This window comes from Candoia aspera, chromosome 4, assembly GCF_035149785.1.
Source record: "Candoia aspera isolate rCanAsp1 chromosome 4, rCanAsp1.hap2, whole genome shotgun sequence".
NCBI lineage: Eukaryota > Metazoa > Chordata > Lepidosauria > Squamata > Boidae > Candoia > Candoia aspera.
The window spans coordinates 31,150,310-31,175,472 of NC_086156.1; the positions used below are offsets into that span (position 1 = coordinate 31,150,310).

At 35.3% G+C, this 25,163-nt stretch overlaps 1 protein-coding gene across 2 annotated transcripts in view; it reads left to right on the forward strand.

The window, feature by feature from the left end:
- HDAC9 (histone deacetylase 9) overlaps positions 1-25,163 on the forward strand; it is a 284,421-nt gene that overhangs the window by 22,293 nt on the left and 236,965 nt on the right. Inside the window, exons 2-3 of one of the 2 annotated variants that reach the window (XM_063303735.1) lie at positions 21,825-22,066; positions 23,914-24,061. In XM_063303735.1, the coding sequence (XP_063159805.1) occupies positions 21,825-22,066; positions 23,914-24,061 (390 nt within the window). The remainder of the gene's footprint in view (positions 1-21,824; positions 22,067-23,913; positions 24,062-25,163) is intronic. The other variant, XM_063303736.1, reaches the window with a different exon arrangement.

Below are 25,163 nucleotides of genomic sequence, written 5' to 3' on the forward strand. Positions count from 1 at the left end.
AATAAACTCTTCATTGATGACATTGATGATAATTATGAAGACAATTCCATTTACATACTTTGTGTAGGGATTAGCAGGGTAGAATCCAGTGCTGAATTCATCCTCCAATCTAGGGAGCACTGCCTCATACTTGGACCCTTTAGTTGCCAGCAGAAGCAAAAAGGATTAGACAGAAATAGCATTCTTGTAACAGAATTTGCTAATGCATTTCTTCATCTGTTATCATTGCCTCTCCAACTCTTTGATAAAGATAAGGGGTTTTCAGGTTGCTGATCTGAATCCTAATTTATGTTGGTAGAATTGATCATCTTTTCCAAATTCATCAGGCCATATACTGTCATCAAGTTTTCAACACAATTATAATAGCTTCATTTTTTATTATAGCTGATAGCAGACAAACAAAGCATACTAAATAATATAATCATGGACACAAATGTAAACATTGCTATTTTGACAGTCTAAAACTGTTTACTTTGAAATTGAATAAAATGCATGAAATTAAATTACAAGAGCAAGAAACATAGTATTTCTCAAGGTTCTTACAAGTCAGATGGAGTCTGGTAGAATCTTTTCTGACTGACACATTTTATTAAAAATGAACCAGGAAGCTTCTAGAAGACTGTATTTGAGGAAAAATAAGTTGTTCATAAAAGTAGAAAATATAGAAATAAGCTAAACAGATGGGAAAGATGAGGTTTTGTTCAGGAAGATAAAGGGGCATGGAAGATGGTTAATATTTTTTGTAATAATTTTATTGAGGATTACATTAAACACATAAAACTAATAGAACAATGTAATACAGAAATACATTATTATTATTATTAATAATAAATATATTAATTTTTTAACAATTAAAAGTTCAGGAAAAAAATCAAAAGAAAAAAGGAAGAAAAAAATAGAAGAAACTTCCCCCTTTATCCCCAGCAAGTGTAGTCAACATTAACAACTTATCACTGTCTCTTAATATACAGCCAAATACTTCTTCATTACATACCTAACCCATTTTCTATAAATCCATCTCTAAATCTTAATTTCTTCTTATTAACCAGCAAAATTCCAGTAAGGGTTATCATAAGTAACAACTTAAAATATTTATATTTCCATTTCCATAAGTTCCCCCTAATCCCTCTCTTCAAATAATCGAAGTCTAATCCCAGTTAAAAATTAAACATGTTCATCATCCAGTCCCAATGAGAAAAGCCATTAAATATTACCAGAAATAATAACCCATTATTTATATATTAAAAAACAACAACGTAAGTATTACAAAATAATCCATTACACTCAAACATTATAAAAAATAACTATTATCATCCAATCCCAGTCAAAAAACCATTAGACATGACCAGAGATAGCAACCCATTATTTTAACCATAATCAAATAAATCAATTTTTTTCTTCTTTCTCCCAGAAATCCTTAAGTATCATGAATAAAGCTCTAACACCTGCTTTCTCATACTCTCTTTGTCTCTTCTCTTGAAGTTCTTGTCATCTTTATCAAAGTCCTTCTGTCATTCCAGTTTAGTAACTCCAGTAAATCCCTTATATTCCAATACAGGAAGATAATCTACATTGCTCTTTTGATTTATTATTTGCATATCTTTTTAAATTTTTAAGTCATCATCCAATTCTATTTGTAAATCCAATATTTCCATCTCTTTCTTGTGATTTGTAATTTTTAAATCCACCTTAAAGTCCATTTCAATTTTATTCAGTGGGGCTTGTTCCTCTTCAGTAACAGCTGTGATTCCATTATAGAGTTAAATAGCTTGAGAACGTCTTGAACCCAAACATGAAACATTCCCTTTAAAGTTGCCATCTGCTACCCACTAGGGTCCAACCTTCAAAGTCTTGTTATCAGCTCAAAATATAAACAAAAGAATTTTTCCCATGAGAATCTTTTTAATTAACTTCAAAGTCTTTCTTTAATTCAAATTCATCTGAACGCTTAATCCATTTAAAATATTTCCAAAATCAGTGTTATAATTACCCTTTTGCTGTATATTGCAAAAAAGAAAATTCTTACAAAACTTTAAAAACCTAACTTTCTTTCTTTCTTAATGGCTTGAAGAAAAACTCACACCGCGAATACCACACTTGCTGTTCTGAAGGTTTTTCAATCTTCAACAAACAATGAGAAAAAATAAACTCCAAAATGATTAAAAAGATGAGATTTGGTCAAACTTTGAGTCCACAAAAGGCTACATTAATGGCTCAGAGCATGATGGAATCCTGCCAGTCCCAGCTGATCACAAGTGACCACAAAAACTTCAGTTTCTGCTGTCTACTAAAAAAAAAAAGTATCCAGCTGCCTTTTTGGCTGTAATGTCTCCCATGATCCATGGAATTTCAGTTTGGCATTTCTCACTGGAAGTGTCTCCGGAAGATGCTTAATATTTTTCATTGGATTATAATTGCTGGTAGAAAAAAATACCAAGTTTTGATTAATAAAATATTTTCATATTGCAGACCCAGAAGGAATATTTAATACAAAATACACACATCCTTCACTATAAGTCAGAAAAGCGGAGGCCGGGGGGGGGGCACATTAATTTTTGCCTGATTCAAAGTTGTTAAAAAAAAAAATTGGATATTGTGTAAATTATTTGTTAAAGTGATTTAACATTGGGTAAACTAAGATCCAGGTTATTTATCTTACTGATCTGTCTAATTATAAATGACCTCTCCAAAAGAAGTAAAACTGATCTTAACAACATTATGCTAAATGAACCAATGTCTACAAATCATGCTGGCTGTAAATTCTGAGAATAGTTTCCCCAACATATCTAGAGGGCACCAGGTTGGGGGATCTTCACCCTTGGATCTAATTAACAAAGAAAATTTCACATTTTATGCAGCTGAAAGGATGTAACTCAAATTCTATGGTTAAAATAGCTGCAATACTTGAAAGAGTAAGAATGATTTACAAATATTTTTAGGAATATTACCAACTAAGAAGTAATACAGCAGGACGATGAGATAAAATGGTAGGCAAAGTCAGAATGAGTGGCAGCTGACTAGTTTAAATTAAACAAAACTAAGAATTAATTAGGAAAAAAATAAGTGAAATATTTGGTGAGCAAGATAGCTATTAAAGGGAAATCAATTATTTAAGTCAGTTTAATGTATGAACATAAGGATAGCTCTAGTGGATCTAACCAAAACCCATAGTAGTCCAGCATTTGTTTCACACAGAGTCCAATCAGGTGCCTCCGAGGTGTTTAAAAGTAGGAGGTGCCTCTGGGGTGTTTAAAGGTAGGAGATAAATGCAAATTGTTCTTCTGCAACTGGTGTTTGTAGGCTTACCTTCCTAAACCTGGGGATAAGAGATAAGTTAATTATATGGAAGTATGATTTTCTGGTATGTTTTAAAATACATAAATACAGTACTTGGTTAGGTACTTTATGTGAGTAGATTTCAGTTTAAATGCACTTGTCCTGTATCTAGTCCCGCCTTAGGCATGAAAGTCGGCTGGGTGACCTTGGGCCAGTCACTCTCTCTCAGCCCAAGTCACCTCACAGGGTTGTTGTTGTAGGAAAAATGGGAGGAGGAAGGAGTATTAGCCGCCTTGAGTTATTTATAAAAATAATAAAGGTGGGATAGAAAACAAACAAACAAACAAATATTTTCTTGACTATCTACAGTCATACATATTTAAGGACAGTCCTACTGCATCATATACTTAGCATAGTAGGTGCCTCTATTTACCTTGGATATATCTACAGTATGTATGTATTCTAGTTACCTGGAAATTTCTAAGGACCAGAACTAGATACAGTCTTCAGCAGACGTCACAATCACACATTACTTTTACAAATGTTGCAAAAATAATCATTATAGGAATGATCCTGTTTTAATTATAAGTTAGAAAAATGGCAAGATCTATCTCACATCTATTTGAATTTCTTCTTACAGTGAAGTGTGTATAAGAATAATACCAGGATTTGCAATTCTTTCTTATCACATGATACAATGAACTGTAAAATAAACCCAGGAAAATTAACTGATTTTTAAACTGTTCTTAGACACCTGAAGAAACATTGTTTTGTTATAACATAAAAAATAAAGGAGCAGTTCTTCAATTCAGTATTTGTTAAATATCAATCATATTAAAATCAGCCAAGTATAAATGAAATTTCCTCACCTGTTGATGATTTATACAAAATAATGTGTGGAGCTATTCACAAGATGTGCAAAACATTTCATAGTTTTTCCTAGAAAAGCATTTCTATTTCATTTTAATAAAACTTAGCTTTTCACAGTTTAAGGACAGAACTGTCTTTCACTGTTAGAACATTGAACTATAGGCTTTCATTATCAATCTGTTGTCAAGACTGTAAGCCAGTCTAGCAGATTTTTTTTCTTTGTTAACTTTGAAGATATAATGTTATTACTGTTATTACTTTCTCCTTTCTATAGAAAATGAACAAATGAATTAGAAAAATACTTTTGATTTGAAACCTGAAACAGGATGCAAATGATTTCATTTCCAAACTGTCTAAACATATATTTATATATATTTACATAATAGTTTCATTGGTATAAGTAGCACTGCATTTTGCCCTGTACTGTAGGGAGATTTCATTCTGAGTTTTAAAAAATATGATATTCTGAACAATGATATTTCCAGATGATGTACCTTAATATAGCTAAAGCAAAATCACTGAAATTACAGAAGAGAGTTTCAGAATCCATTAGAAAGGCTGGAGGATAAAGTATGTGCATAGGGATTAAGGGATTTCTATTTATAGTCTATAAATGAAAAAGCTGATGGTTGGGGGAGAAAGCATAATCATATGCTATAAATAACTTCAAGGTAACAACATAAATGAAGGTTAGGAATATTCTTTCTCAGGAGATGGTGGAAAGTGCAGGGCTGGCCCCGAACTAGTTATTAAGCTCTTTGTGTATGACAGGGAAAGCTAGTCAAAACCTACAGTGCGTAATGTCAAAATGCAAATCCTGCACAGAATGGGGAACACTGCTGCTTTCAGTGGATTTGACACATGTGTAACTACGTATGGGTTTTGTTTGCAGCTGTTTGCAATGGGCGTAGTGACAGTGATTGTGTTGCCTTTGCGCCAAACGCAAAGCATGCAGCTGTAAATTATAGTTTGTGTATCCTTGTGTTGCAGTACTTTTGTGCTGTGTACCTGATGTTGCAGTATGTTGCAAAGAATTGCTGTAATGGTATTAAGGAAGATACAACATAACTGCTGCACCACTTTGGCTTACTCTATTTTTGCTCTAGTTTTTTATTGCAATTATGCCAGTCTTCCAGAGTCTTCCAAGATATACACTTTCCCAGCATAACAAATTCCAGGGGCACCACACTTACCAGGGTTCTCCACTGGGAAAAATCTACTGGCGAAGAGACATCACCGGATGTTATTAACCTTCAGGGTACCCAAACCTCAGCCTTTACATCAAAACTAACTGTGTCCCTCCCTCCCTTTTCAGACTGAGCTGTAGACAGGGGGAGGGGGAAGGCAGGCAGGATACAGGTATGCTCTCAAACGTTCTGTTTTTTTTTCCCTTATTCAAAAATTTGAATCAGACTTGTATTAAAAAGAAACATCCTTACAATTTCTAAAACTGGCCATGTGTTACTTTAGGACAAAAAAGACATAGTGGTAGTTCAGGCATAGGATAGCGAATCCCATACCAGTTTTTTATCCAGCAAGATTATTCTCAATCCCTATAATAAATTCTCCATCTTTTGCTGGCCATAAATGGGATCACTACACATTTCATGGACTGACAGCAATCCACACAGAATGTGTGTAAGCAGATTTTTAGAACAATAAATTTCTCCTCGCCCTTACAATCCTGTTTCTGTGTTAAAGGGGTTCTGGATTAATGCTTCCAAGTCCCAAGGTCTCCATAGTTAAGCCTCATCTAAAATGATGTCTCTGCATTGGAGCTGGACTAATGAAAAAAGTGTTTGCAGGTATGGATTCATTTGGGAGTCAAACAAGAGAGCAAGAGATTATCACTCATGGAGGCTGAGGAATGGCATGCAGGAAGGATAAAGAACCACATGTCATAGATGCTGATACAATCCAGTGCTGTGAAGGATTAGTAAGATGCCCTGCTAAACAAAAAGAGGTTCTGATAGGTCTACCAGATCTGGGATGCAAAAGTCTGGATGATCACTGAGGCAGCAGATACAAAGTTTTCAGTGACCTTTTCCTGGCATCCAGAGCTCTAGAGTTTTGCAGCTCAGATCTGGTAGTCCTTAATTAACATGAACAAAAGCTAGTAATGTCAGTTAAGTAACTAGGGTGGTGAGAAACAGGGAATTTTGAAGCACTTGATGTAGAATAATCAATGAGCAAGCACTAATATCATAGAAGCAGAGCAAGCCAGTACAGATATTTTTTAAGAAGATGCATTTTCCAGAGCAACTCTATTCTTTCCAGAACCACAACAATGTAAAGCTTCAAATGTAATCCTGGACTTTTGCATACAGGAGTCTTCCCCTGTTGTCTTAAAATTTGAGCAGTGATCCAACATGAATAATAAAGAAATAATGGGCATTTACATTCTAATGTGCTTCATCCATTTATTTTGGTATCATGCAGGTTTAGAAGACTTTTTTTCCCAATGTACAGGAATGAAGGATTTCATTCAAGAGGAAGATAGGTTACAGTTCTGGTGTTAACCCTGTTGTCAAATATTAAAGAATCAGCAGAATTATTATTGATGTTAGATGTTGTGATACAATAAAATATCAATAATATATTCAGTTGCATTGCTGTAGAATCTTTCTCTCCCAAACTAGCCAAGCAATTCTATTTATGCCATAGCTGTGTGCTTTTTTCCTAACGTTTTAAGGTTTGTTTTTTTACAAGAGTGACTGGCAAGGACTGCCTTCTTTTGGCATATTTCCCAAGAGTAAAGCTGTCCTGGGCATGAAAACCTAGCTCTCTGTCACTCTGTATGACACATATCAATATTTAATGTTTATTACATTTTGAATGAGCCATCCAGAAATGTATTTGTACTGATTTTGCCACCAAGACACAGTTATCTTTTTCTGCAAAGTCAGTTTACTTACTTATTTCAGGTTTGTGATTGATGGTAACCTAGTTTTTCCTACTGTTCTTGTTTTTTTTCCTCTGACATTTTTCTGTATAACCAGTTATAATGGATTTTTAATGCCCAGGTTCAGGTGTTCTTACTTATCTGGAGAACTTGTCTTCACACCAAATATTTTATCTATTTAAGGTAATAAATGCCTGAATGTGAACATGTGAAAACTGAAAATGGGATCATCTGTGTTGGTTCCACCTTTGAAGTGAGGGGCCAGAAGTGGGGCAAAGAAGTGGGGCAACCCCCCCCCCCGCCCCCCCAGAAAGGCTATACTATATCCATACCAAGGTGAAATGACATTTATTTCATCTGAAACATTTAACCGAGAGCTTGTCAATGAGATATAATGAGAGTGAGAGAACCTGCAAGTCTCACTTACCAAGGCTGGCTTCATACACTTTGTGAGGGAAAAAGCTTCATAAATACGTAACAATCTCCATAACACCTTTTTGGACCCAGCAAACAATTTAGCAGAAGCTTTTACTGATTTGAAACCAACTGCAAGCCCAGAAATGGATCCTGTTTTGGCAACTTTCTTGTGATGAGACAGCAACCATAGGACTTTTTATCACATCCTTAGCATGTTGATGTTGGAGCCTCTACAGATCTAATGCTCAGAAACAAACTTGTCTTTAGTATTTGGGTTACCATTTCCGGTTTGTTGTTTGTTTGTTCTGAAGCATTTGTGGGCATCTCCCTCTTTCCTTTAGATAAGCTCAGGCCATGAGAAAAGTGTGTTGCCAAATATTTTAGGTTGTTTAATTAATACCATAAAAGAGATAATACTGTGATATGCAAAAAAGATGTATCTGTTTTGGTATACTATAAACAATATTAAACATTTTACTTTTGAAATAAATTACTCTCTGTGGATAAAACAGACACAAAGCTGATTGACATCGTTATGTTATATAACACCTGTATGTTAGTTTACAAAGAAGTTTTATTTTTATTTATTAGTTTAATCAGTTCTATTTATTGACAGCAGCTCCCACAACTCATACTGCAGTACTCTAACTCTCTAAATCTCGTGTAAGCAAAAATTGGAATTCTGCTTTTGTAGTGTTTCTGGACGGTTGGCGATGTCAATTTGTGTAGCTTTATTCATACGTTCATCTAAACACACAAACCACAGTGTTGGTACAGGTGATTTCATTCAGTTCTTTGTTATTCAGTGCTGTTGGTTGTGTGAAGTATTCAAAAGGGGTGTGTCACACATTGCATTGCAAGTGCAAATTGCATCTCCTCAATATTAAAATTGTATCTTCCCAAAAACTTGGGTGTGACATCAGTGCTTTGAGGTTTTCACTGGCTGTACATTTGTGTGCAAAGACACAAATAATGCTACTGCAGAGATACCAGTCCAAGTGGCTGTGCATGCAGATAACTGGGTGACCCCTTTGAAACAGCCATGCCAAGCTTTCCAGAGGATGCAGCTATTTAATGCTTCAAGAACAGATGTCTCATTTCATCCCTTTTTAATGTTCCACACATCCATGTGGGTTGGCATGTCACATAAATAGGACTTATACCAGCTACCATTGATTTTGTTTAGGTAATCTGTCATAAAATATCACAAATGAGAGTTAATCAGTTTCTGATTAAAAGCTTTTCTTACTTGCTCTACATACCCATTTCATTACAGGTTACACTTTTTTCATTGTATTTGGTAGGGCTGCAAAGCACTTAGTTTGCTGTCTGAAGTGTTAAAGCACCATGTCAAAGGCACAATGATCTGCCCAGAATACAGCTTTGCTTTGGTGACAATCCCCATGGAGGTGTCACCAGTGCATTTACATGCATGCTGAAACAATGAAGAAAGCCCTGAATAGGACTGGTTAACAGGATGCAGTGCCTCAACGTTTTGAACAGTGAATGTGGAAGGTACTTAAATCACTTTCAGAGCACCCCTCCACATGTACTTGATGAGGCTTAACATACTGGCCCATTCAAGTTCAAATGTTAGATACTTCATGTGAGTGGTGATACTGATAGCAAAACTTCAAATTTTAGGGCAAGGTTTATTTGTAACCTTTATTACTAGGTTTATTTTGGACAATATGTATCCAGGTTTCAGGAGTACATGGGTATCATAAGAACTGAAAACAAGGCGACAGAAATGAAAATTTTTAAAGTATAATCCTAAACCTCACAGGATTTGTATTTCCATAGCATACATGGCTGGATATTGGTGGATCATCTAGCCATATGAGTGTGTTTTGCCATCCCTGATCTAAGAGAGTTGTAAATCATAAGGTAGCCTGTGAATATTTAGCAGGTTAATCTTCATGTCATTCTTGGAATATGTAGATGGCAGGGATTGAAGCTGTTAAGAATGCAGGTTGGCTGGGACAAAATGTCTGAATAGGCTAGTGTAACTTCCATCCATATGACAGAGTGGTCATCTACGGCAATATTTCTGAACTAAGTTTCATGGAATATCAGTTTTCCCCAATGAACTGGAAGGTGTTCCATGAGCAGGTCCTACTATTACCAGTGAGACCCTCTTGGACAACACCTCCATCCAGCAGAGGAGTAGGATCCATGCACCCAAGGCTTGCAACTAGTCATTTGTGCACAATGTTTTCTTCTTCTTTTTATATCCAAAATTCACATGCAGTGTGACTAGATCATTGATTGATTGATTGATTGATTGATTATGTGCCCCCAAGTTGGTGTCGACTCTTACGAACCACATAGATACACATATTTTCTCTAGGAGTGACTAAATACTGAGAAGTAATCGGGCAGTTGAATGTAAGACTTTAATTTCTTCCAAACATTGATGAAATCTATCATAAGCAAGTTCATAAGTGATGTATTAAATGTAAAAGCATGTTTTATTTCATTACTAATTGTTATTTCCCACCTTTTTTTAAAAAAAGAAACTATTGTAGATGTTCCCCCCCCCCCTTTTTTTTTAAAGGATTCTTTGGTATTCTGTAGTTCTGAGAAGTTTAAGAAACATTAAACAAGGCATCTAGCAAATGACAGATGGCAGTACAACAGAGACAGTTCCAGTCTGTCATGCCCCTTGTAGAAAAATACCCAAGTGGTCTTTCTCACACTAGTTTTTGGCATAGTACAATCTTTTCTCTAGTGCTAAAGAGTTTAACTCATGAACCCATTAGAGTTGCTTTGCTTTGAGGCCATGAACTCATCCCCTTGTAATGCAGTAAGAATTTTGGCATGAATATGGTGGGATTTGATAACTTCTTGGTAGCCACTTATCTATTCTGGTTCTATGGTGGTGTTATGATTAAATAAGCATGGGTTACTTAAAAAAAGATTTAATATATTGTAATATAGTGTATTCCAAGAATACAGAGTAGCCATCTGTGCATATTGCAGAAAAATAACTGGCAGTGTTATATTTTATGTAAGAAGATAGCTTATAAAACTGAATCAGTGCTTTGCTGCACTGACATATCAGGAGCTCAGAATAAAGTGCACTTTCCTGCTTTAGCTATAGCCAGGTCCTAAAATAACTTGAAGAAATTATAGCTCTGATTACATAGAAAGTAAACAACTTAGAGCACTTTCCTAATAGAAGTACAGGAACATACAAGTCTTAGCTATTTGCAGTATTTTTGTAACAGACGTTTCAGTGAATTAAACCACCAGGAAATTCCAGGGCTGTAACATTATGCGAAGACCCAGCTCTCTGGAAAAGGCTCTAATGCTGGGAAAGGTAGAAGGAAAGAGAAGAAGAGGACGACCAGCAGCATGGAGGATGGACTGAGTTACAGAGGCAATGAGTGCACCACTGGGAGACATGAAAGAACAGGTTAGGGATAGATCATCTTGGAGAAAATCTATCTATGTGGTTACTAGGAGTGGAAAACCACTTGATGGCACACGATCAATCAATCAACCTGGAATGGGCAGTTGAAAAAATACCCTGAAACAAGGTGATGGAAAACCACTTCGATATCGTTACCAAGAGATGTACATGGATGTGCCATATAATCACTAGGAATTGAACTCAGCCTGAGGAAAAGCCTTTACTTTTATATTCAGTTTTACAATTAAATATAATGCAAAGAACACAAATGCAAAATGCTTTGCTTTTGTGTTTTTTTTAATCTATTCTATAATTAGAATTATAACTCTAAATTGTTTAACCTTTATTATATTTTAAAAATATGTGAATGTTTATAGTTTTCATTTTATGCTTGGCTATGTGAGAAAAGAAAAGAAAAGAAAACAAGAGCCAGTTCGGTGTAGTGGTTAAGACTAGAAACTGTGAGACAGTGAATTCTAGTCCTGCCTTAGGCACGAAGCCAGCTGGGTGACCTTGGGCCAGTCACTCTCTCTCAGCCCTGGGAAGGAGGCAATGGCAAACCCCTTCTGAAAATGTTGCCAAGAAAACTGCAGGGACTTGTCCAGGCAGTTGCCAGGAGTCAACACTGACTCGAAGGCAGGAAAAAAAAATGATAAAAGTGAATTATATGTGATACATGGCTGCCTTCATTAAACTGGTTCTTTCCATTCCAAAATAATAGGCATTGTACATTAATAACGCAGTCCTAAGCCTGTATACTCAGAAAGAAATGTGATTCACTTAAGTAGGACTTACACTATAGTGAAATTCATTATCCTTTTTACAGTCATATATTGTATGGGAAATCAGTAATTTTAAGAGTTACAGCACCACACGAAATAGATTCAGAAATTAACAGAGAATACATCTCTATTCATTTTTATGAAGGAAAAATAGTTGTTTTGGCAGTTCTCATTTGCCTGATGATATGGAGGCGTCTGATTTGGAATGTATTCTGGAAAGATTCCACAAGTCCAGGCATACATAAATCGGGCTTGGATAAGGCTTCTGTAGTTTTTAATGTTTGAATGGGTTAAAATGGGCTTTTCAGCAAACAGTTTTTTCTTTCCTCAGGCTTACATAGATTACAGGTGGTCTTTGTTTAGCAACCAGAATTAGGACCCACAACTTGGTCATTAAGCGAAGTGGTTGCTAACTGAAACTGTGACTGTGCTTATGATCTTAATTCAGCTTTTCTGTACTTTATCTACCTGTGAAGGTCATAAATGACAGGATTGGTCGCAGAATCACTTTTTCATCATCGTTATAACTACAAGTGGTAGCTGTATGAGGCAGTCACTAAATGAGGACTTCCTGTATACCAATTATAAATTGTGTGTAGTTAACCTTGGTTAGATGCTGAAGTAACAAACTAAAGTCCCCAATTATATTTCATGATGAAAGTACAGTGAAATCCCCTAATTTACTCAGAGGTAAATATTTTAATTTAGAGAGGTTTACTCCTAAATGAGTTTACTAATAAGCAAATCCAATAATCTTTGGTGGGGTTTACTTCTAGTCACATGTGTACAGTTGGAATTCTACTTTGATTATTTAACAATGCAGTCCTGTAAAAAGCTATGCAGATGCAGCTTTCATTATTTAAATCTGTCTGTTCCTCTTGTTGCATTGCTGTTCAGTAGCTTGTAGGTGAAAATATAATTATTTTTAATTAAATTATAAAAAAGGTATGTATGCATATGTATGTGTGTATATATTTATAATCCTAGCTCTAAGATACCCTTGTTTTTTATAGCCATACCTTTCTCATGAGATGCACCGAGAATCCCAATGTGTTTTTATTTCAGACTTTGTGGAAAAGGCAGAGTCCTGTGTGATCTGGCCTTCTTCCTATAGGCATTAAACGATAGATATGCCTAACTGTGTAGACTATTTTCAGGTCCATATAGCTCCTCCTGTAGTACTCTAGCTTGAAACTGAGAAGTTGATGGCTATATCTTTTTAGGCAACTTCCTTTGTATGGGAAGGTTGAATATAAGCCACATTGGTATCACAGATCATGTATATTGCAATTTATTATATATTCAGTTTATTAACCACCTTTTTTACTGTAATTAGTTCTTAAGGTGTTAAATATGCAATATATGTTAACATTACTAAAAATAATACTAAAGCCAGTAAATGCCTTTATTGTAGGTATTGTTTAAATGAATACTTTAATATTTATTTATGTAAAATACACATTATAGCATATTCATTTGAATTCATTCATATTCATATGAAACCTTATATAAAGCTTTGTACCTATTTAATCATATTTAGGAATGGTTCTTTTTGTCAGTACTGTATTTATATTCAGTGATTTTACTCTACCACATTAATTAGCAAAATCAGCACTTCTGTACATACTGTGGTTTCATATTGGTCCTTCCATCTCATCTTATGTATTTATGTGCTAGTGCAATTATTTAAAGTATTGGGTGAACATACAAGTATTTCACAAACAAGTCTTTTCTCATATATAACCCAAAATATATTTCATGACAAAGAATAAGGAGTGCCCTGCTGTATTGGACCCCGTCCCATCTATTTCAACAGTCTGTTACCATAGTGGCCAACCAACTGCACAAGGAAGCCCACTAGTGTCCCAGCAGGTGGCCTTCAGAGGCAGTCACACTGCCATCAAGGCTAATAGCCATTGATCCCCAGTATAGGCTTAAGTAAGATTGCCTCAAAGTCTTTCATTTTTGATCACTGAATTAAGGTTCAAAATGAACATTTGCCTATACTATATTCTTTACCTTAATTTTTCTTTTGCCTTTATTCAATATTTTTGAGTTACAAAGCCACCTAGGAACTTGTATGGAAGTCTTTATATGATTTCCAGTGGCACTTTTCACAACAGGTTCTGATTATACAATTTGAGATATAAAGTTTGGTCGCATTATTTTTGTGCATTTAAGTATCTTGATTTTATCACAAGAGAAAGTGTATTCTTATTGTTGTAAGCCACCTTGAGTGGGACATAAAATAAATAAAACTATAAAATAGATTATTTTAATCTTTGAGGGGGAGATGGGCAGTAATAAAATTTGATAAGTAAATCAATCAATCAATCAATCTCATTTATTCTTCAGGGATAAAAATAGTGAAAAGTAACCTGGATGTTATGACTGTAATTGGTACTTGATTAAGACTCAGGACAAGCCACATATAAATTATTCTGTGTTCTTTAAACCAGCTTCTCTCAGCTGGTACCCTCCAGACTACGTTCTGGGAATTCTGAGAATTGCAATCCCAACTCATCAAAAGATATACCCTCCTCCCCCAATAGTAATTCAAATAATGGCATTGCTTCTTTGAGAGGAGTGACTTCCATTCACATTTCATCCCATCTTTGTACTTTCGACTCATCCCAATAGGAGTTAAGCTTCTGTGAAATGTCCAAGTGAACTCTGCTAATAGCTCCTCCTGTATATAACCTCTAGCATACTTGCATCATTCCGTACAACTCAGAGAACCTTGCAAGGCAAACCCAAGCCAAGCCTGTTCTCCATGACTGCTTCCCTGGTGCAAAGTTTCTTGAGAGCACTATTAGATCCCTTTATGAATAGCCCTACATCATGACCAACCGATGTCAGATATAGTGCTGATCCATGAACATATACTGTATTGTTAGTTGCTTGTCAGAGGAGCTGATGTTGAACATGTACTCTATCATCTATATAATTAGAATGGGAAATTGGAATTTCAAGTGCCTATAATAATCATCCTATACTGATATTGTACTCTGTGAATACAAACTTCCATTTGGAGCTATCTTCTCAAATGTATCATTATGTGCACAATGGAGAAGAGGCAAGCAGCCACACTGCCACCATCCAAGGAGGATCACACTCTGTGAAGTATATTAACTAAGTCATAGGGAGAATTACTTACTGAATATTCTGAACTGATCGCTAGCAAATAGTTTTTAAGATTTGGGAATGAGGACAAATTTACCCACACATTATCATAACATGTGGTTTTGCATTGGCATAGCCAAGCAACTCAGGATATGACACTGACGTGGCTGTAAAAACCCACATCAGCAGGAGGCATTTTTGCAGACATGTTTTTGAATACCAACTAGCTGGCAGAAGAATGGCAATTTAGTCTTTAATGTACTCAAGTAAATTTGAAGGTTAAATCCACATTTATCTCTGGCCTATTTTTATCTTGCACTCATCAGAAGTTGGCTTTATGAAAGATATTCTGATTCCTTGTATGGAAAAGGAACTTTTTTTTTTTAAAAAAAATGAGGATTGCTTTATTAGCTAGCAGGAAGTTGGTCTGTTGGTGGATTAAAATCACTTGTTAAAAAACTAAGATATATTTCAGGTATTGTATTGACATTGCTTTGTAGTTTTGTTGTAACTTTGTAAATTTGTTTCAGCAGACATTAAGTTCCCTGCCAATTAATAGCAAGAACTTGACTTGAAACATGAATAGAGGACCGCTTTTGATATAAAGCCACATTTTATAAGTGATGGAATACTGAAAATTACAAGTGTTTGAAATCAGGAGCCATACATGATTATGTCTGGGTTTGTTAATTTCAAAGTTAGTATTTCAGTATGCAGTGGCTTAAAAGTATGTAGTTATCTGTGCTTGCCTTTCAGCAAGCACAGATAACGCTTTGCCTTTTTATTTCTTGGGAAATAAAAGCTTTGCATATCAAAGCCTCAGATAACTGATTACATTTATTTTATTTCTCATTTCTGCTGTGTATGGAAATATTTAAAGGAAATATAATAATGATAGTGTTTGAACTGCTGTCTACTGCATCTGTTTTTCTCAAATCTGCCCCCCACAGTTCCCAAAAGCTCCAATACAACTAAAGGTCAAAAACAGTGTGGAGAAGCCCAACTGGGGAATCCTGCCAAAAATAAAAGTCCATTACCACTACTGTTGTGCAGGAATATATATGTCTGTGTGTGTGTGTGTGCGTGTGTGTGCACGCACGTGCATGTGTATTCAACTTCCTCAAAAGAAAAAGAGGTGGTATGTATAGCATGATTTCACCCTTTGGTGTCCAGATAATGTTGGAGTTTTTTGTTTTCAGGAAAAGTAAGGCTAAGTGCAGTTGAAGATGGATCTTCAACTTCAACAATGTTGATTTTTATAAATTCAAAGCGATGGCGAATAGAATTCCTTGATAAGAGAATCTAATGAGAAAAGGAACTCAAGATGGATGGAAAATGCTAAAAAGGGAAACAGAATTTCCAAGAACAATAGAAAAACTCCTAAAGAATAGACAACAGAAGAAGGCAGCATGGCTGCACAAAAACCTTAGTGAATGCACCAAGACAAAGAAGTCATATAGGAAGTAGAAGAGGGCTGGGCATCACAGGGATAGTTCAGAATTATGGAGATGATGTTAAGAAAACTAAAACAAAGATTAAGAAAAGGTGTTAGAAACAAGGTATTCTCAAATATGAACAAAATAAAAGAAGAGGAAAAACATTAGTATACCAGCTACTCAAAACAGCAAAAACTGCCCAACTCCTATTTTGGTTCAGTTTTCTGGATGTGTGTTAGAGCCTATACAGTGGTTATGTTGACTCTTGTTGGTGTTTTTTTGTACTTCAATTGCTGATTGTGTTATGGTTTTTTATATAGTTTTTATTTTGTTGTTTTATATAGTTTTTTGATGGTTGCAAGCTGCCAGAGTCATGTATCTGAGATGTCAGCTATACAAATTGAAATCAACATCAAAATAAAAAATAGTAGAAAAAATAATATAATTAAAAATAATAAAACTTTAAGCAGTAACAGGCAATATTGGTGTGGATCTTGCTCTGGTTATTTAATTGTCAAAGGTTTTCCAGAAAAGCCAGATTTTAATTATTCTCCATAATGCTGTAACAGTGGGGGACATTCTTTCCTCAGGGAGTAGGTTGTTCCAAAGAAGAACCATCACCAGGAATGCCTGCCTCTGCCCCCCACCCTCAGTAGTAGGGAATCTTCAGCCAATGCTCCCTGTTCAACTGGCCCTGAACCGTGTAAGGCTTTATAAGTATCAATCAGCACCTTGTTCTCAGAAACAAACTGGTAACAAATGCAGCTCCATAGCAGTGGTCTGATGTGACAATACCATGATTTTCCAGTAATCACATGGGCAGTTCTATTGTGCACCAGTTGATTTTTCCAGAGGATGCTGTCCATAGGCACAAAAACCTCCCAGGTAACACTGCAAGACATTGCTTGTGTCATCTCCTTGGATCCTGCCTATCTAGCTTCCAACTCAGAGCAAATACAAATGATTTTTACCCACAAAATGACTGGCCAGATGATCACCCCATGCACTTGATGGATCTTCCTGCCCATCATTCCATAGTAAAGTCTGGACTACTCTAAACAGGACAGCTGACCAGCATTCTGCAGATGCAATAACGGTTGAGAATTTATAATGTTGCAACAGGAAATTGTGAAGAGCAGGATGAATGATTAGGATTAGGGTCTGAAATTAATAGAAACAGGAAATATCTGTTATTTTGAATGGAATTTAAATCTCCAGTGCCATAATTCTGTGTCCTAGGTCTGGACCTTCTTCAATGGCAACCTCTTGGGTATTTGAAGAGTTTTATTGTAACCCCTCTCGATCTTTTTTCCTCAGTAGTTAAAGATTCCCAGTTGTTTCAGTCTCTGATCATAATAATTAGTTTCTACTCTTATCAGACTCATTGTCCTGAACATAGTCCAGTTTGTTTGAATTCTTAATATGTGCTGCCCAGAATCAGATTTAACATCTGAATTGGGGTCAGAGCATTACAAAAATAAAGTCAAATGATTAACTCCAACAATTTAGAAATTTTATTTTTTGATGCAGCCTTGAAGTTAGAGAGACAGTTTCATGTAAATATTAGGGCAGTTTGATAATGGAACCAATTACCAAGATAGGTAATGGGCTCTCTTTACTTACTAGTTGAAGCAAAGGCTGGGCAGGCATCTGTTGTGGATACTTTAGTTTGGGTTCTTATACAGACCAAGGGCTTTGATGCAGTGTCATAAATGCTCTCTTCCATTTCCATGATGCTATGACTTTACTGACAGGTTACCCATACCCATGATGCTTTTCATAGATGTACCAGAGAATTTTTGGTGACATAAGTGCTGTCCCAAAGGAACATCCCTTTCCATGGGTAGAAAAACACTGTCCTGAAGAGCCACTCATTTGGCTGATGGCCAGTTTTTGAATTGCTCCCTAATTGTGTCATTGATGTCACAAATATTATTCAGTATTGCTGTGAAAAATGGTACAAATTTGAGTACATGCTTCTCTGTCCTGTAGACTTATATGGGACTTTAGATGCTTCATTTTGGCAGTATCATGTTCTTGCATGTTTATTGGAAGTCTTCTGTTTGCAAAACACAGCACTTTTAAAAGAAATATTGCTCTTCTTCCCAGGAGTCCAGTACTACTTACTTTTCCCCCAGCAAATTGTTGTGTACATTCATGTGGATACAGCCAGTAGAAGTTTAGAAAGAAACTGCATCAGAAGCAGTGTTCACAGCAAACAGGACAGCAAAACATAGGTGATATCATCTTGTAAAGCGTGCCATTACATTCAGTACATGCTTAAGTCATAGCATTTTCATGGTGACATTGTCAGACACATCTTACTGTTTGCCTCCTTAAATGTGCCCATGTACATGAGTGTGGAAATAAAATGGTAGCCTTAATTATTCAACGAGAGGTGTATTACTACTTACTACTATTAGAAGTAGTAGTATTCAACATCTTACACTGGACCATCTTCAGAGTAATTGGACAATCATCAATAGATTTGACAGTTTAGGATTTTTGATCTTGGGAACAAGCATAGGAAACATGTAGCCTCTGTGTGTGGGGGTTATTTTTCTAGCTGAGTCCTTCTTGTGATACACTTTCTTACATGTACCTTCCTTTTTACATATTTACACTGTATGTGTGCTTCTTGGGGTTTGGATATCTTTTTCTGCTTTTCATATCAGGAACATTTTGAACTGTGCCCCCGTAGACAGTCTCAAGGGAGCACAATTTTTGCTCAGCTCTAGTAAGTTTTATTGCTCCTCATGAGACTTATTATGTGGCAGGATAGATGTAAGAAAATCCATCGCTCTACTTTAAACATGATAAGCCTTTGTCACCTACATTGCAATCAATGCTAAAAATAGAAGAGTGCCTATGATAAGGCTGTGACTTGAATGGAATAAACCATCGTCCAAATAACAGATTTATCTAGAGGCTTGGAGAAGTCAGCTTTCACTGAGCTGTCAGTTTGCTGATTGTTGTTTCTGTGTGAGTTTGATGAAATATTCATGCCTTTGCTCTCTTCTCGCCAAGCACTATTGATTTCTTGTATAAATGCTGCTATATTTAGTCCAGACAAATGGAATGTAGCTTGCTGCAGCATAAATTGGATAGAAGAATTGGGATTATGCTACCCACTTTTCTTTTGGCCTGGAACAATTATTTATAATTGAGAACATTTTTTGTAACTTAAGGATTTGCAAGTCTGTGATAAATTGTAGAACAAAAGCCAGAGATTGTATAATGCCATTGAAGCAAGTGTGGTTCACTGGGAAAATAAACTATGCATTGAGGTTTACAATTGCAGTTTCAAAAAATAAGTAACACTAGTAACAGTATATTTTATATCTGTTGCTAGGAAGTAGTGAGGCATTTAGCATCTTCCATGATCCATATCTATCTATATTCCCAATGTAAGATATCATAAATTAAAAAACAGATATACAAAAAAACAATAATTTATGTTTTAAAAAATCAGAAAATATTAAAACTAAATCAATTTTGTAATCCATCCTTATTTCTTTGAACAAAGGGAGAGCTAAAAGTGAACAAACAAATGCAGGAATGTTGTCTTAAAAAACCCCCAAACTGAATATTGTTCTGGTATCCAAATACACATTCTTCTAATACATCTATCAGGAAATGAGGCAAATCTGTAGTTTACTTTTTGTTTTAAAAGCTCTTTGATATACTTGTGTGTACTGCCCTCTTCTGGATGAAATGTAAATTCCACCATGGGGATTCTTCTGATCAGGCTGTGCCCCTCCTGCCCATTAAAAATCTGTATACAGAACTTTAATTTATATATATATATATTTGAATTAAAGTTCTGTATACAGATCTGACCAATATCTTACATCAACATTAGACCAATATCTTAAAAAATATAGAGGTGTTACTAAAGCTATAATGTAATAATATCTGCATATTTTATATGGCATTGTTAGATTATATTCTGAGGAGTTGCTATAAAGTGTAGCATGGTAACCAATGTATGGTCATCCTACTAATTAAGCAGTAGTTGGTAATCCCAAAGGTATAGCATTACAAGAGGATGCTGCTAATAGCCACATCTAGAGACCATGCCCATCTCCAATGAAAAGAGCCATTACCTCTTCAAATATTCTATCAGTACAAAAGCTAGATGCCCCATAGTTTCTTGTGCTTTCTATAAATAGGACAAACCAAAAGATTGTTAGAGCAGTGGCCCTTCCTGTCAGAAGACCCGAAGGTAGCAAATTAGTTTTGCAGGAATGTCAGTATAGCTGGGTAGAGGAAAGGAAGATGTTTTACATTTTATATTTCATTTGTTCTGTTTTTCCCTCTGTTCGTGGCATTTCTATCCAGCAAGAAAGAACTGCTGCAGACCCATACAGTATAAGGAACTAGATGGACTAGTGGTCTAAGACAGACCCACATATGTACAGGTCTCTGCAAGGGATGGTGGACAAATGATAAAACACAGTATTATAAATTTACATGCCTCCCAACGATTCATGTCATGACAAACATGAAAATGTGACTTATAAACTTGCATCAGATATCATAATAGAAGTTAATAATTACATCATTTGAAAGCATGTTGTCATTGGATCATTGTTGCCTGTTACAGACACCTGTGACACCTATACACTTACATTCCGATGAACGTCATTGGGGATTTGTTAAGCATGCTTTGTGAATGCTCACGGCTTAAGAGGCTTTACAAGAATCTATGAAGTATGTTTTTCTACAAAACCTCCTAAAACATATAAAGCTCTGCCTCTTGTTAGTTCCGTAGCTAGCCATAGCACTCAAATAACAAAGTTTTTATCTGGATATTTTTGTAAATTAGTACAAAACAAAAACAACCGCTCCCTAAAGTGCCCGATACTCTTTTTTATGATATTTACCAATTAATTGATTACAAATGGATACTTAACTTACCTTCACAGCATGCTTTCATAAAGCAGATTACAAAGAAAAATGTAAGGCATGCAGCGAGTATCATAAAAAATGAATGAAACAACTTCAATAGAGTGAGAGTGGACACTTTCACAGTTAGTGCTGTATGTTGTTTAACAACTTTTCACAAACTTATCCTGACTTTAAGAGGAAAACACTGCAAAATTTTTAATCAGATAAGTCAGACTATAGAAAGAAATGTGGGTCACTTGCAAACCATCCTCTGTCCCTCAATATATGACACTGAAGTCTGGATTGCCTGATACTATGAGAAAGTATTTGATTTATGATAGCAAGCATCAAATGATATGTGATATGCAGACCACTTAAAATCAGCAGCAGTTAAAACCTATTCTGTCCATAGCACATTAACTTTGAACTAGTTTTTTTTTTTTTTAAAAACACACACACAACAACAACGGAAAGCTTCAGAGTTTTCTCTTAAAATCTGTGACAACAAATTCTATCAGCATTTACTTTGGAAATGTAAAAGGCTCTGTTGATAATAATCACCGTTCTTATAACCTTATCAAGAGGCCAGAGAAGACAACAACTATTCTTTTGGAAAGAGAGAGCAAAACCTTCATTTAATATATGCATAAAATTTCAATCTATTTCTCCCCCACCTTTTTGTTGTTGTCGTTGTGGTTGTTCCTGTGTATTAGTGGATGTGAAATCAGAAGTTCCTCTCGGATTAGAACCAGTCACACCATTAGACTTGCGAACAGATCTCAGGATGATGGTACCTATAGTGGACCCCTTGATGCGGGAGAAGCAGCTACAGCAGGAGTTACTCCTTATCCAGCAGCAGCAGCAGATTCAGAAGCAGCTTTTGATAGAAGAATTTCAGAAACAGCATGAGAACTTGACGCGACAGCACCAGGCACAGATCCAAGAGCACATAAAGGTAGCAGAATTTTTTTTTTTCTCTTCAGAGTGCATCTAGAGGGGGAAAAGGGTTGGTTACTGTAGAAATTGAGTAGCAGCAACTGAGTTCTTTCTCTTGTACATCAGCACAGTATGTGATGAAAGTTTATATTAGTCTCTCACTTCTGCCATATCTATCTGTCTGTCTCTCAGTTTTGTGTAAGGTTGCAGACATATGTGTGAGAGCAGCTCTTTGAAATTGTAGCAGAACAAGCTATTATGAACTGGAATATTGAGTAAAGTCAGCAGGTTTGGGAGCACATTTGGAAGATACTGATCTGCTTAAAAAGCACTGTATACTGTTATGTGTCTCGTCGTAAGACTTACGATGAGAATCAGAAGACCAGTTTAATACAAAGACCTGTACTTTGCATAGCTCTTTCCAAACTTCCACAAGATTCCAAAAGAGCTTAGATTTAAAATTACATTTTTGAGATCATGTTTTTCTAATCATCAGAATTATTCAACGTTATTCAGCTACCAGGTTGCCTTTATCTGTAAGCTTTGGAAAGTATATTTGGAAGTGCTTGTTATATTTGGAATCAATGTGATCATTAAAATGAACATGATAAATGTAACATTTTTTTAATGCTAAATCTCTCAATGTAATTAAAAATTAAACATGAGCTTCAGTTTATGCATTCTAAGAAAGCTGGCATGTTTTATTTATTTATTTTTTAACCTCATGCCTTCTATTTGCTTCTCGTAATGTATCAGGATTAAGTTTGGATGTGAAAAATTATCCTTGGCTTATCACGTAATGAACAAACTGAGCGTTTGGCAATCATAGCAAATGAGAAAAACAGCACAGAAATGTTATTTATGTAAAAGGTCTGGCTGTTTGAAGACTAACCCACTAGAAAAGCCACATCATACATTATATAATTATTTATTTTTAAGAGAGATCCAAACATTTTATAAGAAGAACAGAAACAAGAAATCAGAATAAAAAGAAAATTTTTGCTGTCACCTAAATTTACTTTTAATTACGGCTGCTATCCTTTATATAAAAACAGCATTCTGAAATTTGGTAGACAATTGAGCATGAGCAAGAATACTATCTAGCCGTAAATTTCACTGAAGTAAGTGGAATGAATTGGCAATTATTAGGGGATTGCAGATATCCAGATGACCACTAGATAGCACCAAACAAATACAGGAACAAAATAATTCTTTGCTGCCATCTAGTGGTAGTCCATATTGTTTTAATTCAGATGGGGTAGCCTTAACCATTGATAACTTATTTCCCTTTACTTTCAAGGGAATTACAGTACTTTTGTCTGGGATAGAAGATTGATTTGATTTGCTATAAAGAGTTTGATTCACAATTGTAAAAATCACACATTCCAAACTAACTAGAACAAAGTTACCATTTGGTTTTTGCAGTTCCATGAACTATGTAATGCAGTTTTTGGATCCAAATGCAAACATACAGACATGGAAGCAAATTTCATACAGAAATACATTAGATACATTTGTTTCAAAAAGGAAAGCATTTGTAAAAATTCTGTACAAAAATGGTCATATTAGAATAATGTGTTCAAAAACCTTGCACTTATTTCATGTGGTCTTTCAACCAAAATATTCACAACATGATGCCAAAATGTAGTAGAATAGAACTGTGTTTTCTAACATTTTAAAAATTATAGCATAGACTTCTCCCACCTTCCAAATGTATGGACCACCTTTCAGAATTCTAGCTGTAGCTATTCTAGCTTGGGAAATCTAGGAGCTATTTTTTTATATTTACACAAGTTGTGAAGCCCTTGTTATGGTCAATGCTACCTTAAAAACTGCACTTTCTCATAACTTTGTCTTTTTTGCAAGTTACAACAGGAACTCTTAGCCATTAAGCAACAACAGGAACTTCTTGAAAAAGAACAGAAACTTGAACAACAGAGGCAAGAACAGGAATTGGAGAGACATCGCAGAGAGCAGCTTCCACCAATCAAAAGCAAAGAAAGAAGCAGAGAAAGTAAGATCGGTTCAGTCTGGCTAGAAGATGACATCTAATTTCTGTACGCATCAACCACCATCCTTCATTATCCCCCTTTATAAAAATATTGCCTACAAGAAAATTCTGTTCAGATTGAATATATAATTCCCTAAAATATAGCATTATCTCCATTAAGTTGCATTTTATTACATTTGCATTACAATGTGTTCATATATACAGATGTATACATAGACACAGATGCATATGGACATGAACTGTTCCTTCTGTTGTTTCAGTTCCAAAACTTGGTGTTTTGGCTTTTAATAACACAGCCCTCTGTTACTGTGGTTTTAAGGCAAATAAATTCTAAAAGAAAGATTGCTGGAACATGATACTCACTAGGGGGAGATAGTTGCATATAAATCTGCTCACAAAGGGAATGGAAGTAAAGACCAAATGTTTTAGTATTTCAAAATGCTACGTATAGGAGGGAACAAATTGTAACATCAAATGCCTTCATTATTGCTCTGGAATTTTTCATTGATAATGTATTGTATGCCAGTATTGAGCAAAATTGAGAACTTTATTGTATCCTTTCTAGATGCTTTCATTTTAGAAGGAAATTACATACATTTAGCAGTAGTATAATAATAAGTGTTGGATTTTGAAAGAAGATTCTTCTTGTGTGCTACTTCATTTATAACAATGACACACATCTTTCAGAATATGCCCTCTTTTTGTTTATACTAAGACTATAACACTTCATACTTTCATTTTTTGTGACTGTAACAGTGTTGATTCACTTAATGCATGCTTATTGCTCTTTAATACAAAAAACTAGGTCTTGAAACTGTAATCAGTGATATATGAGACCATTCTTTGGTCTCTATTAGGAATTTATTTCATGATCAGGACATTTTGTATAAAATTTCCACAAAAATATTAATTATGAACATTGCACAGTTCACCAGTTGCAAACTGAAACTAATTAAAACCATACCTCCATAAACATTGCAGGAAAGCTATATGAGAAAATATCTTATGGAATTTGGTTCTAGAGTAGTCAATTACCTTGCTATAGAGTTTAAAGCAAGGATAGGCAACATTTATGGTGTAAAGACCATGTTTTTAAAAACAACCT